At 36.3% G+C, this 22,439-nt stretch overlaps 1 protein-coding gene across 1 annotated transcript in view; it reads left to right on the top strand.

Moving 5' to 3' along the window:
- The first annotated feature begins 442 nt into the window (after positions 1-442).
- Positions 443-22,439, top strand: part of rnf126 (ring finger protein 126) — a 28,880-nt gene continuing 6,883 nt past the window's right edge. Inside the window, exons 1-7 of the mRNA XM_056445834.1 lie at positions 443-531; positions 12,426-12,484; positions 15,495-15,552; positions 17,666-17,901; positions 21,317-21,385; positions 21,490-21,559; positions 21,718-21,811. Of these exons, the coding sequence (XP_056301809.1) occupies positions 457-531; positions 12,426-12,484; positions 15,495-15,552; positions 17,666-17,901; positions 21,317-21,385; positions 21,490-21,559; positions 21,718-21,811 (661 nt within the window). The 5' untranslated portion in view covers positions 443-456. The remainder of the gene's footprint in view (positions 532-12,425; positions 12,485-15,494; positions 15,553-17,665; positions 17,902-21,316; positions 21,386-21,489; positions 21,560-21,717; positions 21,812-22,439) is intronic.

A 22,439-nucleotide genomic window follows, 5' to 3' on the forward strand; every position in this document is an offset into this window, starting at 1 on the left:
AACAATAACTTTAAATGAAAACAATACTGCAGATGAAAATAAACTGATCGACGCCCTTTATGTCCACTAGCTGTCGCTATAAAATAATTTTCGCTGATATTGTGCAGTAATGTTACAATTTGTTAACAATATTCAATGAATATAAATAGAAATGCTGGTAAATACATAATGTTATTAGAATACTGAAAAAATCAAACGTTATCAATGTCAAAACAAGTAAACAAAGATGATTGAAAGTAATTAAAATGTAAACTGAAGAAGAAAATAGTAGGGAATTTTAACTATGTGAATACATTTGATATGTAAATACATTCATTGTGTAGCCAGTTTTGTGTATTTTCCCAAACGCGTTCCGTTGTGCGCACTCGCTCACATCTCAGCGCACTCGTTTTTTTGCTCCGTCCCGGCTTCCATACTTCGCCTCGTTCTCGCTTTCAGTCGGTCCGTGCAGTGAAGATGGCGGAAGCTACCCCGCGGCCCTGCCGGTTCTTCTGTCACCGGTGCTCGGAAGAAATCAGCCCTCGGCTCCCGGTAAGTTCCCGTGGTTTTATCGAGCCTCTCCGGAAGGCCTTAAATCTGTGTGAACGAATGTGATGGCGCGTTTTAATCAAACGCTTCTCTGTGCTAGCTGTGCTAATGGCTAACAGGCTTCTGGTTGCCAATAGCAACAATCAGGATTAAATTGAGGATTTAATGAAATTACAGTTAATTGGAGACGTGAGAGTTTATTTAGGCGGACTCGGACGCGGATTAACGGGCTTTCCGGAGCTTTGCTGCGGGTGTGAGCTGTCAAAGCTGAAGCCTGGCTGCTGTGACATCACCTCGGTACCGTTACTAAATAATAATAATGATCATCGTGAATGGCATAACATTGATTATTTTTAGTTATAAGGCCTGTCAGATGTTTCTGGCTTGTGTTTCGGGTGGTCTAACCTGTAGACCATGCAGTTTGCTTGATTAAACCAGAAGGCTAGTTATGGGCTCATTTGGGTTAAGGTTAGGGCTAGGGTTATACAGCTAATAGTATTTGATAATATTGTTTGGTTGTACACTTTTTTTTTTTAATTTTAAATTGAGGTAAATTTGTTTTTTTATTCGCACGTTTAGAGTTTCTCCTTGATGTAATTTTAGAAAAGTGTTGTTTGCAAATTTTAAATAGTTAAATCATATTAGCAGCAAGTGACTATTAAAGTACATTGTTCACAGTCGATTAAATATTGCTAATGTTGTTTTAATGTCATTCTAGCATGCGATTTCAGACTGAATATTTAAAGTAGCGTGGTAAACAATATAAGGACCGTGTCAGGAGTTGTCACTGTTCAAAAATTAATGAATGTGCGAATATAAACCTAATTTTACATTCATACTGTGTTAGATGTTGATAATCTATGTTTTAGTGATTTCCATGTTGTGTATGCTTGTCTTTAATAGATGAACTGCTGGTAAAAAGTCATTAGCATTGTTTTAATTTACTAATTCTTATATTCAATATTGTTATTACTATTATTGGCTTGATCATTGAATTGACCAAGTGCTAAAGGATAAGTCTCTAGAGTTTGTGATGGTTTTTAATCTATTGTTGTTGAAAATTGATGGACCGTTTCCTGATAATAGGTTTTATTAAAGAAATAATTCACTCCAAAATTTTAATTTACTCCCTATTTATTTGTCATGAAATTGTTCCAAATCTTTGAGTTTCTTTCCTCTGAACACAAAAAGTTTTTTTTATGAAAGCTGAAACTCTTTAACCATTTATTTCCATAGCACAAAAAACAAATACTATGGAAGTCAATGCTTACAGGTTTCCGGCATTTTTCAAAATATCTGCTTTTGTGTTCAATGAATGAAACTCATAAAGGTTTAGAAAAATTAAAGTGTGAGTAAGTGACACAATTTTTTTGGGGTGGGTGAATTATCCATTTATTGTGCATATTTAGTTTTTCTATGTTTATTTATTTTTATTATTGATCATATGTAGTTTTTATGAGATTAAGTACTGCTTGGGGCTAGGCATGGGACGATAACCGGTTTCAAGGTTTACCGGGGTTTGGAAAAGTCAGGGTTTTAAAACCGCAAAGATTTTCTGTTATACCGTTCCTACAATATATGTAAGTCTTTTGTTTGTTTGTTTGTTTGTTTGTTAAGACTATTTAATTAAGTTTATTAGCAGAAAATTATCTCCAGAAGAAGTGTTTTTGAATTTAATGAAGACAGCAGAAGTCAACAGTGATTTATTTAATTATTTAGCCTGACATGTTATTGAAAAAAGTGTGTATGTGTATATATATATATATATATATATATATATATATATATATATATACATACATACATACATACATACATACATATATATATATATATATATATATATATATATATATATATATATATATATATATATATATATATATATATACACATACACACACACACACACACACACACACACACACACACACACACACACACACAGTGTTCTATGTGGAAAAAATATTTCTATATTAAATATAATATAAACTAAATATATATTTACTATTTCTATTAGTATATTAGTATATTTACTATTTCTATAACTATTTCTCGGGTGGAAAAATAAAAATTTTCACAGTGGAAAAAGTTGTATTTTATAGACCAGTAATCACAATACTGTGATATATTTGTCCAAGGTTATCATACTGTAATAATCTTATACCGACCATTGTCTACTTGGGGCTGTTTTTTAAATTATTCTTGATAATTTAATTTACAATATTTAAACATCTATTGACTGGTTGATATGATATCACATGGTTCGTTTTACTGACTGAATAAGCAGTTGAGATGTTGTGTTTGTGTGCATTTGGTGTTTCATCCATCAGGGCATATTTATTCAATTAACCAGATTTTAATGAACGTGAAACTAAATACTGAATTTAATGAGATCTTATGAATTAGGTGTTATCTTATGAGAACACGGAATCTGTGTGTGCAGATTTCTAACCCATCGTTGAGTCTGTGTATTTACTTGTGTAAATTTAGATTTATTTATTTTGTTAAATTAATTTCAGTGATATTATTAACAAATTTGAAAATGCTCATATGATTCATTTACAACACAGTTTGTAGAGTAATATATTCTGTCTTTTAGTTGATATATTATATGAGAGACTTGCTTTGTTGACCATTTTTTTTGCATTGTAAACATTAAATAAAAGTTAAAAGGTTTTATTATTATTTGTTTTTATATAATACGTTTTTAGTTATGATACTTCTAAATTCCACATAAATCCACAGATTGTTTACAAAATTCTGTGCAGAAATAGCAAAAACGTCTGCAGATTCTGTCTGGCCTTACTTATGAGTTATTATTATTATTTTGTATAATTATTTTTAGGTTTTTTCACCTTATATTGGGAGAGGATAGTGGAGGACAGACAGGAAAGCATTGGGAGCAGAGAGAGGGGGGAAGGTATTATTTTATTGTAATGTAAAATTATTAAGATTAAGATCATTGAATGTGTCTTGAAATAGAGGTTTGTAGAATTATTGTAAAAGAGGCTAAAAACATGCAAAGTTTTTTAATACAATTACTTTAACAAAATAAACAATATTTACCTCACAGCAAGAAGGTCGCTGGTTCGAGCCTCGGCTGGGTCAGTTGGCGTTTCTGTGTGGAGTTTGCATGTTCTTCCTGCGTTCGCGTGGGTTTCCTCCGGGTGCTCCGGTTTCCCCCACAGTCCAAAGACATGCGGTACAGGTGAATTGGGAATGCTAAATTATTAATAAAAAATATGCCAGACAAACCACGCTTACTGGGCAAACAAGACAGGTTCCAAAACAAACGTCTGGGTGAGACCCTATATTTGCACGCAGTTGACAAACAGTCGTAGCCAACTTAAATAACCAGGCCAGTAACCATCCTCTATACTGTACCGAGCGTCTCGCACGCTGGCCCCGGGCCATTGGGCATTCCTTATTGTCGAGCCCTGTAGTCAGGGGCGTAGCAAGCGGGGGGGACGGGGGGGACACGTCCCCCTCACTTTTTGGAAACAGGTTATTCTGTCCCCCGACTGGCCCACGCGTTTTATTTGACCTAGCGGCCGCAAGTGTTCTCTGATTTGTTACTTGATTTGAGTGAATGATCCCTCAGCCAATCACAGCGCGAATCTCTTGAGCGTCTGCCACGAGCTTCATTCATTCACTTTGCAGTCAAAGACAGGGATGATGCGGAAGGGAGCAACAGCTACAGCTGGGTAAATCACGGTAAATCACTAACGTTACAGAATCCTACTTTTGTTCCGTTTCGAAGTGAGAACCGTAAAGTCCCTGGTGCTGGTGTCTTGTCTGGTGCTGAGCCAGAGAAAGACAGCGGGGTTAAGTTGGTTTTGTTTTCGGTATTCCTGACACATTCAGTGACAGACGGCATTAACTAAAATACCTCTAACCCTAAAAAGATCTTAACTGTATTCCCTACAAAAAGACAAAGCTGGTTATGTTTCACAGCTGTCTTTCTTTTTTCGCTCGATACGAGCTCTGCTTGAGCAGTCGCAATATGCGTTTAGCCAGAGAGAGCTCGCGCTGAGCTAAACTCTCAGTAAGGGACCGTCGTAAAAGTGCTTCTTTTTTTCGTTTTTTTTTTCCAAAAACAAGACCAACTTAACTCTGCTGAGAAAGACATGTTATATTATCACAATTATGCAGCCTTTTTACGGCCTATTGCTTAATTTATGATTTAGACATGTAAATACACAAGTACTAGTAAAACAAGAACTTTAGCGTTTGTAAAACACACAAGGAAGTCTAACAATCCATTCAAATATAATTTGCGGATGTGTTTTAATCATATCAGATACACATACTGAAAGTAACTATAAAGATGAATCTACTCCTCTCTAAGTTCACCAACCACTTACTTGCATGTATTTGGAGTAATTGGTGAATTTACGTGTTGAATCCTGCGTGTTCTGCTTTTATGAATGTCGCATCGGCCGCAAGTACACATGGCGATGTCCATCTCACGTTATATGTGGAGTATCAACTTGCAATTGCATTGTAGTATTTAAAAATATTTTCACACAGAGTAATGCTTAATTTAAATGTGTGTGGTTCTGTTTATTTTTGTTATTATTAATATTTTGTAATTATTTTAGAATTTTGGTTAAAAGATTATTAAATAAACTTTATTGCTAATAAATCATTAATCACTTTTGGGTGACCATACAGCTGTCCCCCCACTTTTAAAATAGCTGTTAAGCCCCTGCCTGTAGTGTAAGACTGATAACGGCAGCCAGAAGAGAAAACAATGTCAAATTACTGTCCTGCCCACAGACACTGCTTCACAAACACCTCGCACAAGCAGTAATTATATTTCTGTAATTTGATGCAAAGATGATATAATGTATAAATACATATAAATATACAAATGTTTAAAAAAAATCTAAATATTAAAAACTTCCAAAGATTTAAGATGCTGATGACCGTTAAAAGCATCATAACAGTCTTGTGAAAAGGGTCCATAGAGAAAGAACTCCCATGCACACCAGATGAGACAGAGTGTTATATTTCCATTTCTTTACTATCTAAAGGCATTTAATGGACATGCGGGACTCAAGTCTTCTGCAGCTCCAGTCCTCACACATGAGTTTTTTGTGGCGCTCATTACTGTCAGTTCCACAGCAGTAGAGCAATCAGAAGAACTTCTTATCAGAGGATAAGGCAAGCGTTGCTAGGCCTGTAACAATAATCAGTATATCAGCTTATCACACAACACATGGACATGACCTCAATCATTTTTGGTAATGTAATATGTATCGCCCATTTATAAAAACCAATTCTAGCAAAACTTTAGCTGATTGCGCAACATCTCTCTCTCCATTGGTGCTGTCAGTGTCAGTATGGTAAAAAACACTATAGTATTTACTATAAATTACTATTGTATGTTTTCATGTGGGTGTCTGACAGCTGATGTGGTAGCAGATATCACAGCCTCTGTTACTCTTTACCTTGCACTTTATTGTTAACATTTGTTATTATTTATTTAGGATATGCTCTTTCACATTCTGATTCCTATGCCTGATTATTAAACTGTTAAAATGACTGTAATTTAATGAAATATTCTTAAGAATAAAACATGATGTGTTCGTTGGAAAAGTGTACTTATATTGTGATGATATTATATTGGCGTTCTGGCATTATATAATGAGTGGCATAAAATGGTCTTAAAATGACAAATATATCATTTATCGCAAAATATTTTGTTGTAATATATTGTGTGTGTGTGTGTGTGTGTGTGTATAAATATATATATATATATATATTTTTTTATATAAATAAATATAAATATAAAAGTGGTGTAATGCTCAGGCCTGTCACAATATCAATATTTTGTTGTACAATATATTACAACAAAATATTTTGCAATAAATTATATTATTGTCATTTTTCGCAAAATATTTTGTTGTATATTACAATGAGTGGCATAAATGGTCTTAAAATGACAATAATATTATTTATCGCAAAATATTTTGTTGTAATATATTGTATATATATATACATACACACAGTGTTTCCTCTAGGAGTTTTTCTTTCATAGCGAACACAAAGTGTTGTGCATGAAAATAAATGTTTACAGTGTCAGTAGAACTACTCTAGCCTATATAATATTGAATATAATGCAAAAGGGAATCTGATAATGACAAATGTCTGATTTTACCAGTAGAAAAAAAATGGTCTAATAATGTTGTCAATGACAGATTGCATGGGCCGGTATAAGATTCGGATGGTATGAAAACCTTGGATGAAAATATCACGGTATTGTGCTCACTGCTCTATGTCTATGTTAAATATCCGGGTAAAAAACAAAAACTTTTTTCCCCTTTGAAAACAATATATTTAATTTTTTGAAAGATTTATAATATTTTGGAGCAGTAAACATGTCAGGCTAAATAATTGCAATGAATCATAGACTTCAGCTGTCTTCATTTGTTTTAAACAACACAGATTTCTTTACAATTTAAAATGCCATCTTTGGATATTTTTTCTGCTGGAGATACTGTTGTCCTAAAAAAACAAAAAAAATGTAAAAGTAAATAAATATGAATGTAAAAAAAAAAAAAATCTTACACATACTTTAGGAACGGTGTTACAGAAAATGTTGGCAGTTTTAAAACCTTGACTTTTCCAAACTGTGGTATACCTTGAACATGGTTATCGTCCCATGCCTAGTCTTAAACATTATATATCAACATCAGAATTATGAATAGTTGTATTCTGATGTCAACACTTTACTGTGCATTAATGACCAGAACAACACAAAAAAATCATACTAAAACTTGTACAAATGCAAAATATACACATAAAATGTTTAATGCTCCTGTGAAGTGCTTTGAAATGAACTTTTTTATTAGATTTTTGACGTAATCTGAACCGAAACACAAAGGGAGGGTGGGACATAGTGTAGCTCCTCCCCTTATTAAAAAAAGGCCAGTAGCGTTTTGAGTGGTTAAGCTCAAGTGCATCAAATGAAAAGCAAATGAGAAGCGTCTTGATGGGGGCGGGGCATGTCAGAAACTAGAGCGCATTTGATTGGTTATGATTTGATGAGAAACTGAAGTATGAGGTGAAGTGAATAAAATCGTTGCTCCCTTTAGGCAGAAGTTACAAACTACAAGCTTCACATGTGTGTATATCAGTTTTATAGGTTCTACACGTGAATTTTGTCACTGTTTTGTAACACACTAGCTTATAGATATCTTAAAAACTAACAATACTGAAACCAACATCTAAAACACTTTAATTTAATGGGACCTTTAAATATGTATAAATTTAAACTCTTATAAAAACTAAACTAGTAGATTCTCTCCATTATGCTGAAATAAGACAGCTGGTGTTATGTCTCTAGTCATTTTTTTTTTTATAGTTGATTTTCAGCATGCTGTGTGTGTGTGTGTTAGCTAGGCAAGGTCAAACTTTTTGCTGACACTCACAGACGCTAATGCAGTTTGGGAGCAATGATGTCATTTGTAAAACTGCCTTAATTCACTGTCAGCTTCACTCTGAATGACGCAGAAGGACAGATCTGAAATCAGTCCTAAGCCGCAGATCCGTTTCATCACCTGTAGCTGTCAGAAAACATGATGTGGGAGATCTTTCTGAAAGGATCTCCCCGTTGGCTCCTCACATGAGGTTTTAGAGGAAGAGAATGAATGAATGCCTTCACAAAGCTCTTTTGCTTGTCTCTTCATCATTCTGTGCTGTTATTATCCTCCTGTTGTTGTTCGGAGCTTCTGGAAAAAGCTCAAATGCGACAGAACGTCAGTCACTGAACTGAGGTCAGCTGGAGGTCATCATATACAGCCACACAGAGGCCGTTCAGATGGGTTTAATGCAGTATTTGCGCTTGAAACTGTATCATAAGTGTTTTCAATACAAATTAGTGTTGTCATAATATTGTAGTTCAATTAGGGGTGGGCGATATGACCTAAAATTAATATCACGGTATTTTTTATCTTTTGAACGGTGACGGTATAATATCATGGTATTACTTTTAATAGCAAAATAATATACATCTCAAGGAAGAACGGACAAAAGAAAGTCTCACTTCTATCACTCTTTAAAAGTTTTGGTTTGGGTCATTGTAAATGCTCAGTCTCGTTATGAGCTGATCTTCATTTCTCTGTGTTGGTGGAATAAAGCAGGCGAGTCAGCCGCACCAATTTATGAGCAGACAGAGCAGGATTCTCGCGATGACCACCGGCGCAATTCCGCTCTTTGTTATGAGCCGTAGTTTCAGTGTAAACTTAGTAAAGGTGAGTTTCTTTGACGATGATGTGTACAGTGTTAGATTTTATATTTAGCGGACATTTGCGCTGAACACGCGGTGAATGCAACGCATCGAGATTCGGGCACCTTCTCTGAAAACACTCGATTGATCTCAGCTGGCGGATCAACATTTACCTCATGTTATGATCGCTGCCATCTGCGCCATTATTATAATTATTATTATTATAACTTTAGGTGAGGTTTGCAAACCTGTGCACTTTTCACTCTTCAGCCGTTTGCATTTCCTGCAGTAACAAAAGCTCCCTGTTATCTGACAGCGGGAAGCGTTGAGTGACTGACAGCTAATATGAACCAATACAGCAGCAGGGTAGAGCGATTCAGCAAGTTTTTAGAGAAACTCAAATCAGATTGCACTACAACCAATATATTCAGTCGCACAAATATATTATGAGGGCGCATAGATTAAATTTCGGGCGCTCATGCGACCAAAATGGTTGCAATTTCGAGCCCTGTAGTATAAGGACATGTATTCAGACCACAACTGAACGTTTGAAGAAAATTGAATGCCTTATTATTTAGAATTAGCTATTATTGATGTAAATGCAGCCATTCAAGGCACATAATTGATTTATTACGGTATTGACGGTATTAGAAAATCCATGTCGTGGCGCAATGTCACACCGGTGATGACTATGACACCGGTGTACCGCCCACCCCTAAGTTCATTACCATTCAGTACTGAGATTTCCTGCTAACATTTGAGCGCTGTTGAGCGTGTTCTTGGGGTGGTCCAGAATGTATTTTTTAAGGCTTGGTTTTGTTTAAGATGCAAATCAATGTGTGCTTATGCTTTATTTGTAGAAAATCATGTTATTTTTTAATATGTCTTTCTTTGATTATATACAGCTGTTACGCCCCGTGTGGCTCGGAGGATGATAAGGGCTTAACATAATTATGACAACCCAATCTTTTAAGTATTCCCCTGAGACATTATCTGCTATGAATCGACACAGACAACAATGTGGCAAAAAAAGTGGTTCGTTTTATTAAAATAAAGATAAAGGAAAATATTTAAATCACCAAAAATGTATTAACAAATGTGTACAATAAAGTAAACAAACAAACCTGATAGAGGGAAGGAAAATAAGCGGTGCCAAATCAAAGAAAATAACAAATTAAACACCCGCTAACTAATACCTCCCCCCACCTCTAAATAACTAAAGAGAAATATGTAAATAGGAAACAAAACATCTTCGACGTCACATGCCCTTTACTAAACTGCACTCACTGGAACAAACATACACAGAATTGCACCCGCTTCTAACCTAGTGGATTAACAGAGAATTAACTACGTGTGTGTAAAAATGTGACATACTTCACTTTCACTTCCCTTTTAGTACATTAAGCAAGTTTAGGATGAGACGTTCTGAACAGATGTACAACTCACAAAAAAACTTTAAAACGAAGCAGAGAACAAGATAGGCACAAATGTCTCACAAACAAGCACAGCAACAACAAGGATCCCCCTCTAATCTGGCTTGAGTCATCACTGGAGGAGTGCTTAAATAACCCCCATCTTCTTCTGATTGGTCCACTCGGGAGAACTCCAACCAATCGGAATACCTAGATTTCAGAAGAACAGCAGACCGCAAATAAAAACAGAAAGGGGAGGAGAGAACAAAAGAGCAACACCCCCAGACATGAAACAACAGCTACTCGGCTAACATGAAAGCGACTGTCATATTTCCTAGTTCCTCTGAAAGGCCCGCCCTCAAGAGGCTCTGATTGGTCGGCTAACATAATGTGCTGTGATTCGTGGATCAGCTCCACGTCACCAGAAAGTGTCACGCGCCTTCAAGCACGTGCTTTTTGCGCTGTGTAAACTAGTGATGGGAAGTTCGGATCATTTTACTGACTCGGACCTTTGAGTCTCGTTCAGTGAGATAGATGAATCTTTTTTTTGAGTCATTTGATTCATTTCGTTCAATTTGCCAAAATATTATAAAAAATGATACCAGTTGCTTCCAAACTTGTCTACAACTAGTCCAGATGTTGATCTGACCACAAACAAGTCAGAACTAGAATGCTATAAGAAAGAGGAAAGGATTATTTATTGATTACCTGCTCTTTTGTCTATGGGTGCTTTAACACCTGGGGTTTTGTTTCGGAACCTGTCTCGTTTGCCCAGTTAGCGTGGTCCGTTTGGCATATGTGAAACCAGCAATCGTGCTCGCATCAGCGCCAAATCAATCGGTCCGAGATCGCCTGAATGAGGTGGTCTCAGCTCAATTGAAACGAACTTTGGAGCGGATCGATTGTAGTGAGCAAGCGATCTGATCCGAGCCCGGCTATATCACAGTGTATTATGGATATGTAATAGGCATACGGCTATATGAAGAGAGAATTATGAGTAGGGCGGGAGTTCATTCCAGACATCCAAGTCTCCCGGAAGTTCTGGGAGTCTCCTGCAAATGCACAGAGACTCCCAGAGTGATAATCCCCCGGAAATCACGCGTCTCCCTTACGGTCCTCAAATACGTCGCGTACTCTTCTCACCCCTCCCCACCGCATCCCTCCTCACTCTTCAGACATGTCACACGCACCTTCTAAAACACCAATCCACCCCCCCCCCCCCCCCCCCTGACAGCTGAGCGGGACTCTGCAAAATAAACCATGAAACTCTGACCAATGTGAGGAGAGTTTACTCACACGTGACTTGTTTTAGCTATTTTGGTCCATTTACAATCTTTGCTGTGTGAAAGCGAACCACACCAAGAACAAAGAGCAACAATGTAACAGTTTTTATCCCTGTTTCGGAGCAAATGAATCGATTCACAGGTGTGAAAGCACCCTATGATTATGTCAGCACACCTCTTCTGACTAGTTTTCAAATTTCAGTGGTTCGTTCACGTCACACAGACAGTCCCATATAAGCTTAACCAATACACACAGTCTGAGCTGAAAGGAGCCTTGAGTAGTTCATCTTTCAAGTTTTCTGGTTTTTGAGTCATTCGTTCATCACGTGACGGCATGTAAAGATAGACGACTCGCGAAATGATTGGATCAAATCTTTTTCCAGCTCTAAATGCATATGACTGGCTTGTCTTTCACGTGATGAATGAACGACTCAAACCCGATAGAAGACTAGAAAAATGAACTAATCTTCAACTCCACCTGCACAAATGTGCATCTGCACAAATGAACGAATCACTCCCTGAGAGGACTCATCGTTCTCGAGTCACACAAGAGATTCGTTCAAAATGAACGAATCGTTCAAGAATGACCCATCACTAGTGTAAACAGTCAGTCAGAGTAGCTGTTAGCCGCAGCAGTTTGTGCTGAATCTGATCCAATGTCTCCCTTTGCATTGAACTTTGAGCATCTTACATTTAAAGATGTTGTTTATGTTCACACAGCTACATAACACATCAACTAAAGTTTAAAATATGATATCGTAGTGGACCACCCCTTTATACTGTGGACACATGCCATGAAGGTCATGAGTTCACCAAACTCACTGCTGTTTACTGAGTGTAACCACAGGTACAGGGACACTGGAGCGTTTTAAAGCTTCTAGACAAACCAGCTGATCGACGTGACTTTGAAACGCTCCATTGTGTCCAGTTTGTTTCATTAAGATGTGTTTGCGCTCTCTTTTGCAGGATTACATCTGTCCGCGGTGTGAGTCTGGCTTTATCGAGGAGTTACCTGAAGAGGGCAGGTAAAGTATCTGAGGAGTAGATTTCACTTGAACAGGAAACTCATGGATGAAACTGCAGATCCGGAAAGCAGTTTGTCACATTCATTTCCTCAACAGGACGAAGACAAAACACTGAGAATTATGTGATCTTTACAATATACGACTGACACCTTACAGTGAGGTCACTTTGTTAATGTATTAACAGTCAGCACTACATTAGTTTATTTCTATATGTTAGTTACTGCAACTGTCTACCAACAATTAAGGGGATACTTCACCTCAAAATAAAGATTCATTTACTCGCCTTTCAATTGTCACATTGACTTCCATTGTAGGAAAAACAAATACTATGAAAGTCAATGGTTCCCGATTTCCAACATTTTTCTAAATATCTTCTTTCAATTGAAGAAAAAAATGTTTGGAACCACTTGAGGGTTAGTAATTGGTTATATTTGTTATGACCTGCATTTTTATTTTAGAGCTTTTATTCAGAGGTGTTACAAAGAAGACACTTTTTGGTAAATAATATGATATAAATGTATAATTGATAAATAATATAAATATTATATATAATATAATAATATATATAATATAATATAATAATATAAAACATGGAGAACACACTTCAATCCTCAGCCCCAAAGTGAAGAGTCAGCACAATATTTAGAAAAAAAATAAACAGACTTTATTTAATAGAAATATAAGAACTTTAACAGAAACTGAATGTCAAACCATAGTATAGGTTAAAACAACAAACAAAGAAGCAGCTAACTAAGTTTTAGAGGACTAGCTTACCTAAAGCAAAAATCAAAGATGAAAATGAATGGCCCGTTTCCACTAAGTGGTATGGTATGGTACGGTTCGGTACGCTTTTATGGTCGTTTCCACGGTCAAAAGGTACCAAAAAGCAAACCATACTGTATCCCTTTTTGGGAACCCTTTGCAAGGGGTAACTGGCATGACAAAAAGGTACCAAAAGGCGGAGCTAGATGTAGAGCTGAACACTATTGGTTTACAGAGAAACATCACTAGCACGTATTACACCGTAATAATATATACATATTATAATGAGCCATGGTTGACCCGAGCTTTAACAAACCCTGTTGTTGTCTTGATGAACAGCCACAAAGCCAAGAAGAACTAAATCTTCTGTGTCCTGTTGTTGTTTTACAAGGCTGTCTAAAAGTATGAGCGGTTTCACTTTCTCTAGAGCAGTGTTTCCCAACCCTGTTCCTGAAGGCACACCAACAGTACACATTTTCAACCTCTCCCTAATCAAACACACCTGAATCAACTCATCAGAACATTAGAAGAGACTCCACAACCTGACACGAATGGGTTAGATAAGGGAGACATACAAAATATGTACTGTTGGTGTGCCTCCAGGAACAGGGTTGGGAAATACTGCTCTAGAGAGCTCGCCGCGCGTCTATATTTGAAATAACGGTTGTCTTGAGCTGATGATGATAATTAACGCGTCATTATTGAAGTCCTTCTGACATCCGATTCTTTCAGAAATGGACAAACGCGAGAGTGACGCGTGAAAAAACAAAGGAGCAAATGATGGTTTCAGCAACCTAAAACATGAACAAACTGCCATGTTTAACTATTATCATCGCCTTTTGGACTATTATGAACTCACAATGATGGAATTACTGTCTAACAGAGGTTACATGTGCTGGTGAAGATTAAAGATACAGATGAGAGGTTTGCACTGACTGTGGGCTATATTTTGTGTTGTTTTTAAACCCAAATAAGGACTAAATGTCTGCTGTGTGTAGTTTATCTGTAATTGATAACATATCGGAGACTGTAAGGGTCTGTATGAGTTCATATATGTTACATTTAATTATTTATTTATTTATTTTATATAGTTGCAGACGTTACAGTAGGCTATTTCGCACATTGATCTGCAGTTATAATCAAGTCATGTTCATAAAAAGTCGACTGAAACTTTCTGTCGAACACCACACCCACCATTGGTACCCTTTTGGCAGTGGAAATGCAAGCTTGATAAAGGTGACCCATACCGACTCGTACCGTACCACTCAGTGGAGACGGGCCACAACATAAACATTCCTGAGCTTCCTCTCTCCACCATAATCAGGAGAAAAGGTATACAAAAGAAAATAAGGCACTCGCCCTTTAGATGCACTTTAAAGCAAGTGTCAAATTAAATACACAAAGTAATAAACACCACAGAGGTAACAGAATGAATTTTAATTATCCACACTGTGTTAACTAACACATTTTACACTACTGGCATTAAGAATTAATCCAACTACAGCAAGCACTAGCAAACAATATCACTAAACAACTTTTACACTTAAGAGCTGAAAATTCTCTTTAAGAACATGCTTTAGTAGTGTTGTTCATTGTTTGTTCATGGTGGCAAATGATAATAAGAATGCATTTTTAGTTGTATAGCACTTTTCCTTTATAAAATGTGTCACAAGCATAAGCAAATATTAAAACAACAGCCTTTGGTACTCAAATATAGAAACAGATATAAGCTAAAGCAAAAAGAACACAAACAAATGTTAAAAGTGTTGCTGCTAAAGCTATATTTCAGTGCCTTTGTAACACTTTTATTGTGTTTCCAGTTCAGTAAAGTCTTTTATGAAAGATAACAGAGCTGTATTATTAATGTTCATCTTTGATTGATGTTTAATTCATATTTGCATCCATTCGAAGTTTCGTTTTGTTTAGTTCAGCTGAACTGCAGTTGCTTTTGATATTAAACTGTTCATAGGCTGAAAAAATGCTTTTCTTACTTGGATCCCAAAGGAAAAAGAAGATTATTTTGCTTATCTTATTGGCAAATTATTTAGCCTGTAGACCGTATTTTTGATTGTCTAGAAAATGCTTCTTCATTTAAAAATCTTTTGATATTTAGACTAGAATCAAGACAAAAATCTAAGTAAGAAAAGCTCTTTTTTTTGCAATGTATGAATTTACTATTGACATTACAAGTACAGATGCCAAATTATAGTAATAAATAGTTGCTTCATTTTTACATCTGTTTCTGCAGTTCAGAGAATGGGTCCACATCTACAGCCTCTAATGATCAGAATCGTCCATCGTTTGAGGTGAGCTGTTGACACTTTAGCTCTAAACGTTCATTATTGTAATTTTAGCCTGCCTGTCTGTTAAACTAGCTTTATTCAAAGGTTGCTTTACATATGATATATTTTCAAACCCAAATGCAGACTTTTGCTGTGTTCACACCAGACGCGGAGTGATTTACATGTTAAGTCAATGCAAAGACTCGAATAGACATCCTGCGGTGCGAATGGCTTGGCGCGAATGGCATGGCGCGAATTGTGCGGTGCGAATGGTGCGTTACGCGCGAATGGCGCAGTGCGAATTGTGCGTTTTGCGCGTTTGACCCGCGAATCGCTCGAGTTCGAAAATCTGAACTTCAGCGGACATTTGTGCCGCGTTAACCAATCAGGAGCTTGCTCTCGTGGGGGCATGATTGTGACCTATAGCCTGTTGTTGGTGTCCCGGGGGAAATCCTCCAGCCGACACCGACAACAGTGCATCAAACTGGGCTCGGCTCAGTCAGAAGCACCGCTGAAAGCCTCCATCATCCAGTTATAGTTTCTGGAGGAGTTGATGAGCTCACAGAGCTGGATGCACCTCTGAAAGGATCTAGTGGACTCAGACACGGCCCTAAACGTATCGACTCAGCCTTCATAAAGCACAAAAAAACAGTTATTTTCTCAATAAAAAACATGTTAGCCATTTAGCAACAAAGCTACAGTCAACGGGCAGACAGAAGCCCTGCCCATGACGCGAATCCGCATCTGTTCTGAAGTGAAATTGACACACTAATGAAGCGGATTTTCATGCGCAAATGAAGCGATTAAACTCAAATGTTCACCTGTCTATTTACGCGCGAATAGCACGATTTATCCGCACGTTCCGTGTCTGGTGCGAACACCACATTAGGGGCCGATCACACCGAACATGCAATTTTTTGCCCTAAGAGCGTGAGATGCACCGCACTGCACTTTTTGTAGATAGTAGGGTTGGGTCGATAGACGATACCATCGACGAAGGCCGATAGACGTCACGATGCTGAGCCGGCATCGTGATTCTCCGCCCCGCCCCCGTCGCACACCTGCTCGCAAAAAAATACACTTAGGCCCCGTTTACACTGATATGACTTAATTTTAAAATGGCATTTTAGAACGTTTAGAATTTGTAATATTTTATAATATTGTGATATTCACACAATATGAATACACAATAAGTCATACAGCTCCAGATAACTCGAAACAGCGACTGCTAGTCTGTCCTCCATCTCTCCATAAGTCGTCTTGACAACAAACACTGCTGTCACCTCAATGGAAACCCCACTTCTGCTTTTATTTTATTGGAGAATGAAAAAAGATGCGACTGACATAGCACATTTTTTCCCAACAGAGTTGAATTTTTTTTAGCTACAGATGCACAGAGCGCAACGGTAAATCCACGAAGTGCACAGGGCGAAAAATGCTTTTGCCCATTAGAAAATCATTCAAAAAGGCTCCTCTCAATGCAAAAAGCATGTTTGGTGTGGTTAAGACCTTAGGGGCCGATCACACTGGACCCGCTTTACTGCTCTGAGAACGTGAGGCGCACTGCACTGCCCTTTTTGTTTACAAGAAAAAAAGATATGCACTGCGTCTATTTTGTCGCTAGGCAACCACTTAATCAGCTGCGAATTGTGCTTCAGGGTTGCTGTTGATGTTGTTAAAATTGTAATATTTAATATTGTGACAATCACGATTCATGAAGTCATACAGCTCTGGATAACTCAAAACAGCGGCCGCTAGTCTTTCCTTCATCTTTTAAAGTCTCCAAAGTCGTTTTCAAAACACAAACACTGCTGTCACCTCAATGGAAACTTCACCTCTGCTTTCATTTGATTGGAGAATGAAAAAAAGATGCGACTGACAGCGCAAAGCACTCACGACAATTTAAAAACCATTCAAAAAAGGTGCCTCTTAACCCAAAAAGTGCATTCGGTGTGATCAAGGCCTTATGCATTCATTAAGATGCTTTTCTCCAGGGCGAAACATCTTCATAGTCAATAGTTGGCATGCATGCAAATCAGAAATTGTTAGTAGTGCATAGTATTCTCCGAGACCTTCAGCATAACATAGAAAAGCACATGTGTGTGAAACTCATTAAGGCATTGCTCTCTGCCATCAGAATGTGGACCAGCACTTGTTTACATTCCCACATGGATATGGTCAGTTTGCTTTGGGGATCTTTGACGAGGGCTTCGACTTCAGGGCCGGTTTGCCAGCAGAAGATAACCGTGACGCAGAGAACCGCAGAGAACGGGAGATGGCGTCTCGACAGCGGTACGGGGCCAGACAGCCACGAGGACGACACGTGCCTCGGAGACAAGGACAGCGGCATGAGGGAGTACCTACTTTAGAAGGGTAAAACTCTGCGCATGGCACTGCGGATTTATACAGTCTCTTTTGTATTGTGAATTCAAAAATTCTTAAAGATCTGACTTTTAAGGATTTCCACTATAATGGAAAATGTATTTAATATTTCACATTTATTTATTTTATTTTATTTTATTTTTAATAAATAATTTATTTATTCATTTCCAAAGATGGAAATCAGGTTTTTTCAATGCTTGGAATAGTCATGTCATTAAAAATCTATTAATTAATTGGTTGATTAATTCATGAATTGATTGATTAATTGATTAAAATACTCTATAATTACAAAATGAAATGTATATTTATTAGGGTTGCATGATATTGGGAAAAATTTGACATTGCAATATTTTTTCCCTGTGACGTACATATATTACGATATAAATACAGTTTCACCACATGACTTAAATGGCTCTTATAAATATAAATATATTTTATGTAAATTATGGTATACATATCATAAACATAAAAAAAAAATTAATAATAATTATATATATATATATATATATATATATATATATATATATATATATATATATATATATATGTATATATATATATATATATATATATATATATATATATATATATATATATATATATATATATATATATATATATGTGTGTATATATATATATATATATATATATATATATATATATATATATATATATATGTATATATATATATATATATATATATATAATTGTATATATGTATATATATATATATATATATATGTATATATATATATATAATTGTATATATGTATATATATATATATATATATATATATATATATATATATTATATATGTATATATATATACATATATACACACACACACACACACACACACACACATACACATATAAACACACACACATATCTATCTATCTATATAGCTGGAGCTGGAACCAGAGACCTTGCTGTGAGGAGATTGTGCTACCAACTGCGCCGCCGTGACGCCCCAATGGAGCAAATGTTAAAGTGATATAAACAGTGCTTTATGGTTTTCTCGTGAGCGTCTAGCAGTATTTGGGTACAGAAATTAAATAATGAAACGTAAAAGAGCATTGTATAGTCTTCATCATATAAACAATTCAGTAAACTTTATATATTTTTAAACTTTATGTTGTCTTAATATGCTCTTAAAATGTTCACATGGGCTTAACACATGAAAATGTTGTAATATAAAAGTACTGGTTAGATTTTGCAGTGTCTCCACAAATCTCATGTGTTTTGACCTGTGGATTCTGGTCAACTTTAATCCCAACTCAACATTGCATATCTTGGGATGTGACTATTACGGCCACACATTGCAATATCCATTCTCAAGCAATATATTGTGCAGTTAATATTTGAGCTTTAGAAAGTCTAATTATTATGGCACCTTTATTTATTTATTTATCTTGACCTTTCAATGCATGGTACTGTCATGTTAATAAAAAAGTAATTATTAATCAATTATTAAATAAATTTAATTACTTACAAAATGAACATGGTCACTGGTTCGAGCCCCAGCTGGGTCAGTTGGCATTTCTGTGAGGAGTTTGCATGTTTTCCCCATGTTCGTGTGGGTGTCCTCCGGATGCTCCGATTTCCCCAAAATCCAAAGACATGTGCTGTAGGTGAATTGGGTAAGCTAAATTGTCAGTAGTGTATGTGTGTATGTCCTGGTCCTCCAGGTTGGGGGTTGAGCGTTGGGCTAACGACCCACCTCAAAATAAAATTGTTGATGTTACGAAACACCAACATAGTGTGCGGCTAAAATATCAGCTTTGATATAAACAGCCCTGGGAGTAAGAGTATATAAATGAATTTGCAATAAATATTTAATGAATGCAATTTTAAAATACATGTTTTGTCTTTAGTTTGTATAAGGGGTGTAAATGATCACAGTTGATCCGCGATTCGTACGGATCACAACACACGGTTCGGAACACACTTGGCCCGTGGATTAATACTTTTTTTTTTTACTTGTAGGTTAATCCTAGATGTGTAACGATCGCAGAGAGATCATCTCTCACGTCATTCAAATCACATGTATGAAAGCAGACTTTCCTATAAAATATATTATGATGACAGAAGTTGTGATAGGTTATTCAGGATGCGGTGGGCTTCTTAGGTTATTAAAGGTGTTTTCCGTCACTACTTGTTGAACCTGCATTAAATTAATTTAGTGCAAGCTGCACGATTAATCATTAAAAGATCGAGATCTCAGCACCCACGCAACAGAAATTATAAACGACAGTGATTTGCATATGTTTATTAATCCTTTGAATCGCTGCATTCAAATCTGAAAACGCATCAATCAAGAAAGAGATTCAGTCTTTAGTCTAGAGTTATTTATGAACAGTTAGTTATGAATAAGTTGGATACAATCAAATAACACAGAAGTACTGGGATTAAAGTTTATAGTTTAGATATAACCACTGATGTTTTTGGTAAAGATTAAAATCGCCGTCATATGCATTTAACCACGCTCAAAAATGAAAGTTGTTGGCAGCAATTACATAATTTAACCAATAGGTGGCGACAACCAGCCATCAAAAATATGCCACTGAATAATTCTTCACAAATGATCCATCTAACAATGAAACATGAAGTTTTATGAGTGAATAACTGAATCATTTATTAAAAATGAGACTAAAGTGTAAAGTATGAAACTTCTTTAAATTAATAAAATATACAGCAAATGAGAAATAAATATCAGAAAAAAATGATTAAAAATTATAATAATTACTAGAATAAAAAGTGTAGATTATTTAAAGAAGGCAAATTAGTTGATTAGCCATTTCTAATGGTGTACAAATATTTTCAGAATCAGAAAGAGCTTAAAAGAGCTATTTTGCAGCCATTATAGATGTCATATAGATATAGATGTCATTTTGTTCTCTGAGTATTAATTGTATAAGTTTATCTGAGTCGTTTATTAAATGATTAATCATTTAATGTTTCTCTCGCGGCTATGCACGCACAGTCAGCTGCGAAAAGGTAATGCAAAAACGCATACAAATAACAGCAACTTTGGAAAGCGAAAGTAAAACCTGAATCTTGGACATTTTAGGAGATTCAGAAACTAGGGTCGGATGCATTTTGGCGGAAAAGGCGCGTCTCTGTGGGTCTGCAGAGAATGTGAGTTTCTTTATAAGTGACCGATCGCGAACACACAGAAACAGCAGTAGGAAACGTGCAGAGCGACAGATTTTCCACTGGTTAATCGATCGCGAATTCTTGGTTTTCTTGGATGAATACAAAAAGGATGATAATAATAGTATTATTCATGCGTCACCACCATATATACTTGGGTGGCCGTTAATATACCTGTGTGGCCCCCGCAAGTAAAGTCTATGTGTGGGAAGCACTAATGTTTGAACATGTTGATTTGTTTTGTTTTCCCAGAATCATTCAGCAGTTAGTTAATGGAATTATTGCTCCAACAGCAATGCCAAACATGGCGATGGGGCCTTGGTGAGTCAACAACACACTTCTCTCATTCTCTCTTTCTTTCTGTGCATCAGTTCTCATTTTTCAACTCATAGCTGATCACTGGACCATAAATGTGTGTTTTACAGGGGGATGCTGCACTCAAACCCAATGGACTATGCGTGGGGTGCCAACGGATTAGATGCCATCATAACACAGGTAAATATATAGTCTGTCTCAGAGAGGAATATGATGGTTTATTGCTTTATTTTACAACCACAGAGGCACAGAAAACTCTACAGAGCCACTTTTGTAATACTGTTGGTGTAGTAAAAAACAGCATTGTGACATTTTTGTGCCTGTTTTCATCCTTGTAGTTATTAAATCAGTTTGAAAATACGGGTCCTCCTCCAGCAGACAAAGACAAGATTAAAAGTCTCCCTACAGTCCAGATAAAACAGGAGCACGTGGGTAAGAATATTAGCTCATTTTGGAGTGCTTTTTTGCTTTGCTCTTTTTTTGTTAGCAGCAGTGCTTCGAATGGGATTAGTTTGGACTGAATTCTTGTTGACAGTGTGATGTGTTTCAGTCTTCTTTCACTAACTGTTAAACTTCACACAATAAAACCGTCTCTAAAGCACTGTCTCTATAAATTCAGTCATTCGATGCATGCAAATGCTATCAAAAGATTGAAAACTTCAGGTCGTCTGTGAGCTGTGTTTATATTTTAGTGCTAATAAAGTGATTTATTAAACTGTCGTAGATAAAACAGGTTATCTAATTAGTTATATTGATAGATATTTATTGTGTGTTACAGATACAGTGTCTTTTTATATTAGACATACACTACCTGACAAAAGTTTTAGGAATAACAACTTGATTAGTTGATCATTTGGTATCAGAAGTGGCTTATATGAAAGGCAAAGGCCTCTAGATTACGCTTATTTTACCAAAATAAAATATGATCATGCCTTGATTTTTAATGATTTAATTAGGACAGTAAGGGCTGACTTTGCTTAGACAAAAGTCTTGTCACTGTACAGAAATAATGTCCAGTATAGAATATAAAGTCATGCTGCAGTGGAAACAGAATGAATAT

The sequence above is a fragment of the Danio aesculapii genome, chromosome 2 (genome assembly GCF_903798145.1).
Source record: "Danio aesculapii chromosome 2, fDanAes4.1, whole genome shotgun sequence".
In the NCBI taxonomy this organism is placed as follows: domain Eukaryota; kingdom Metazoa; phylum Chordata; class Actinopteri; order Cypriniformes; family Danionidae; genus Danio; species Danio aesculapii.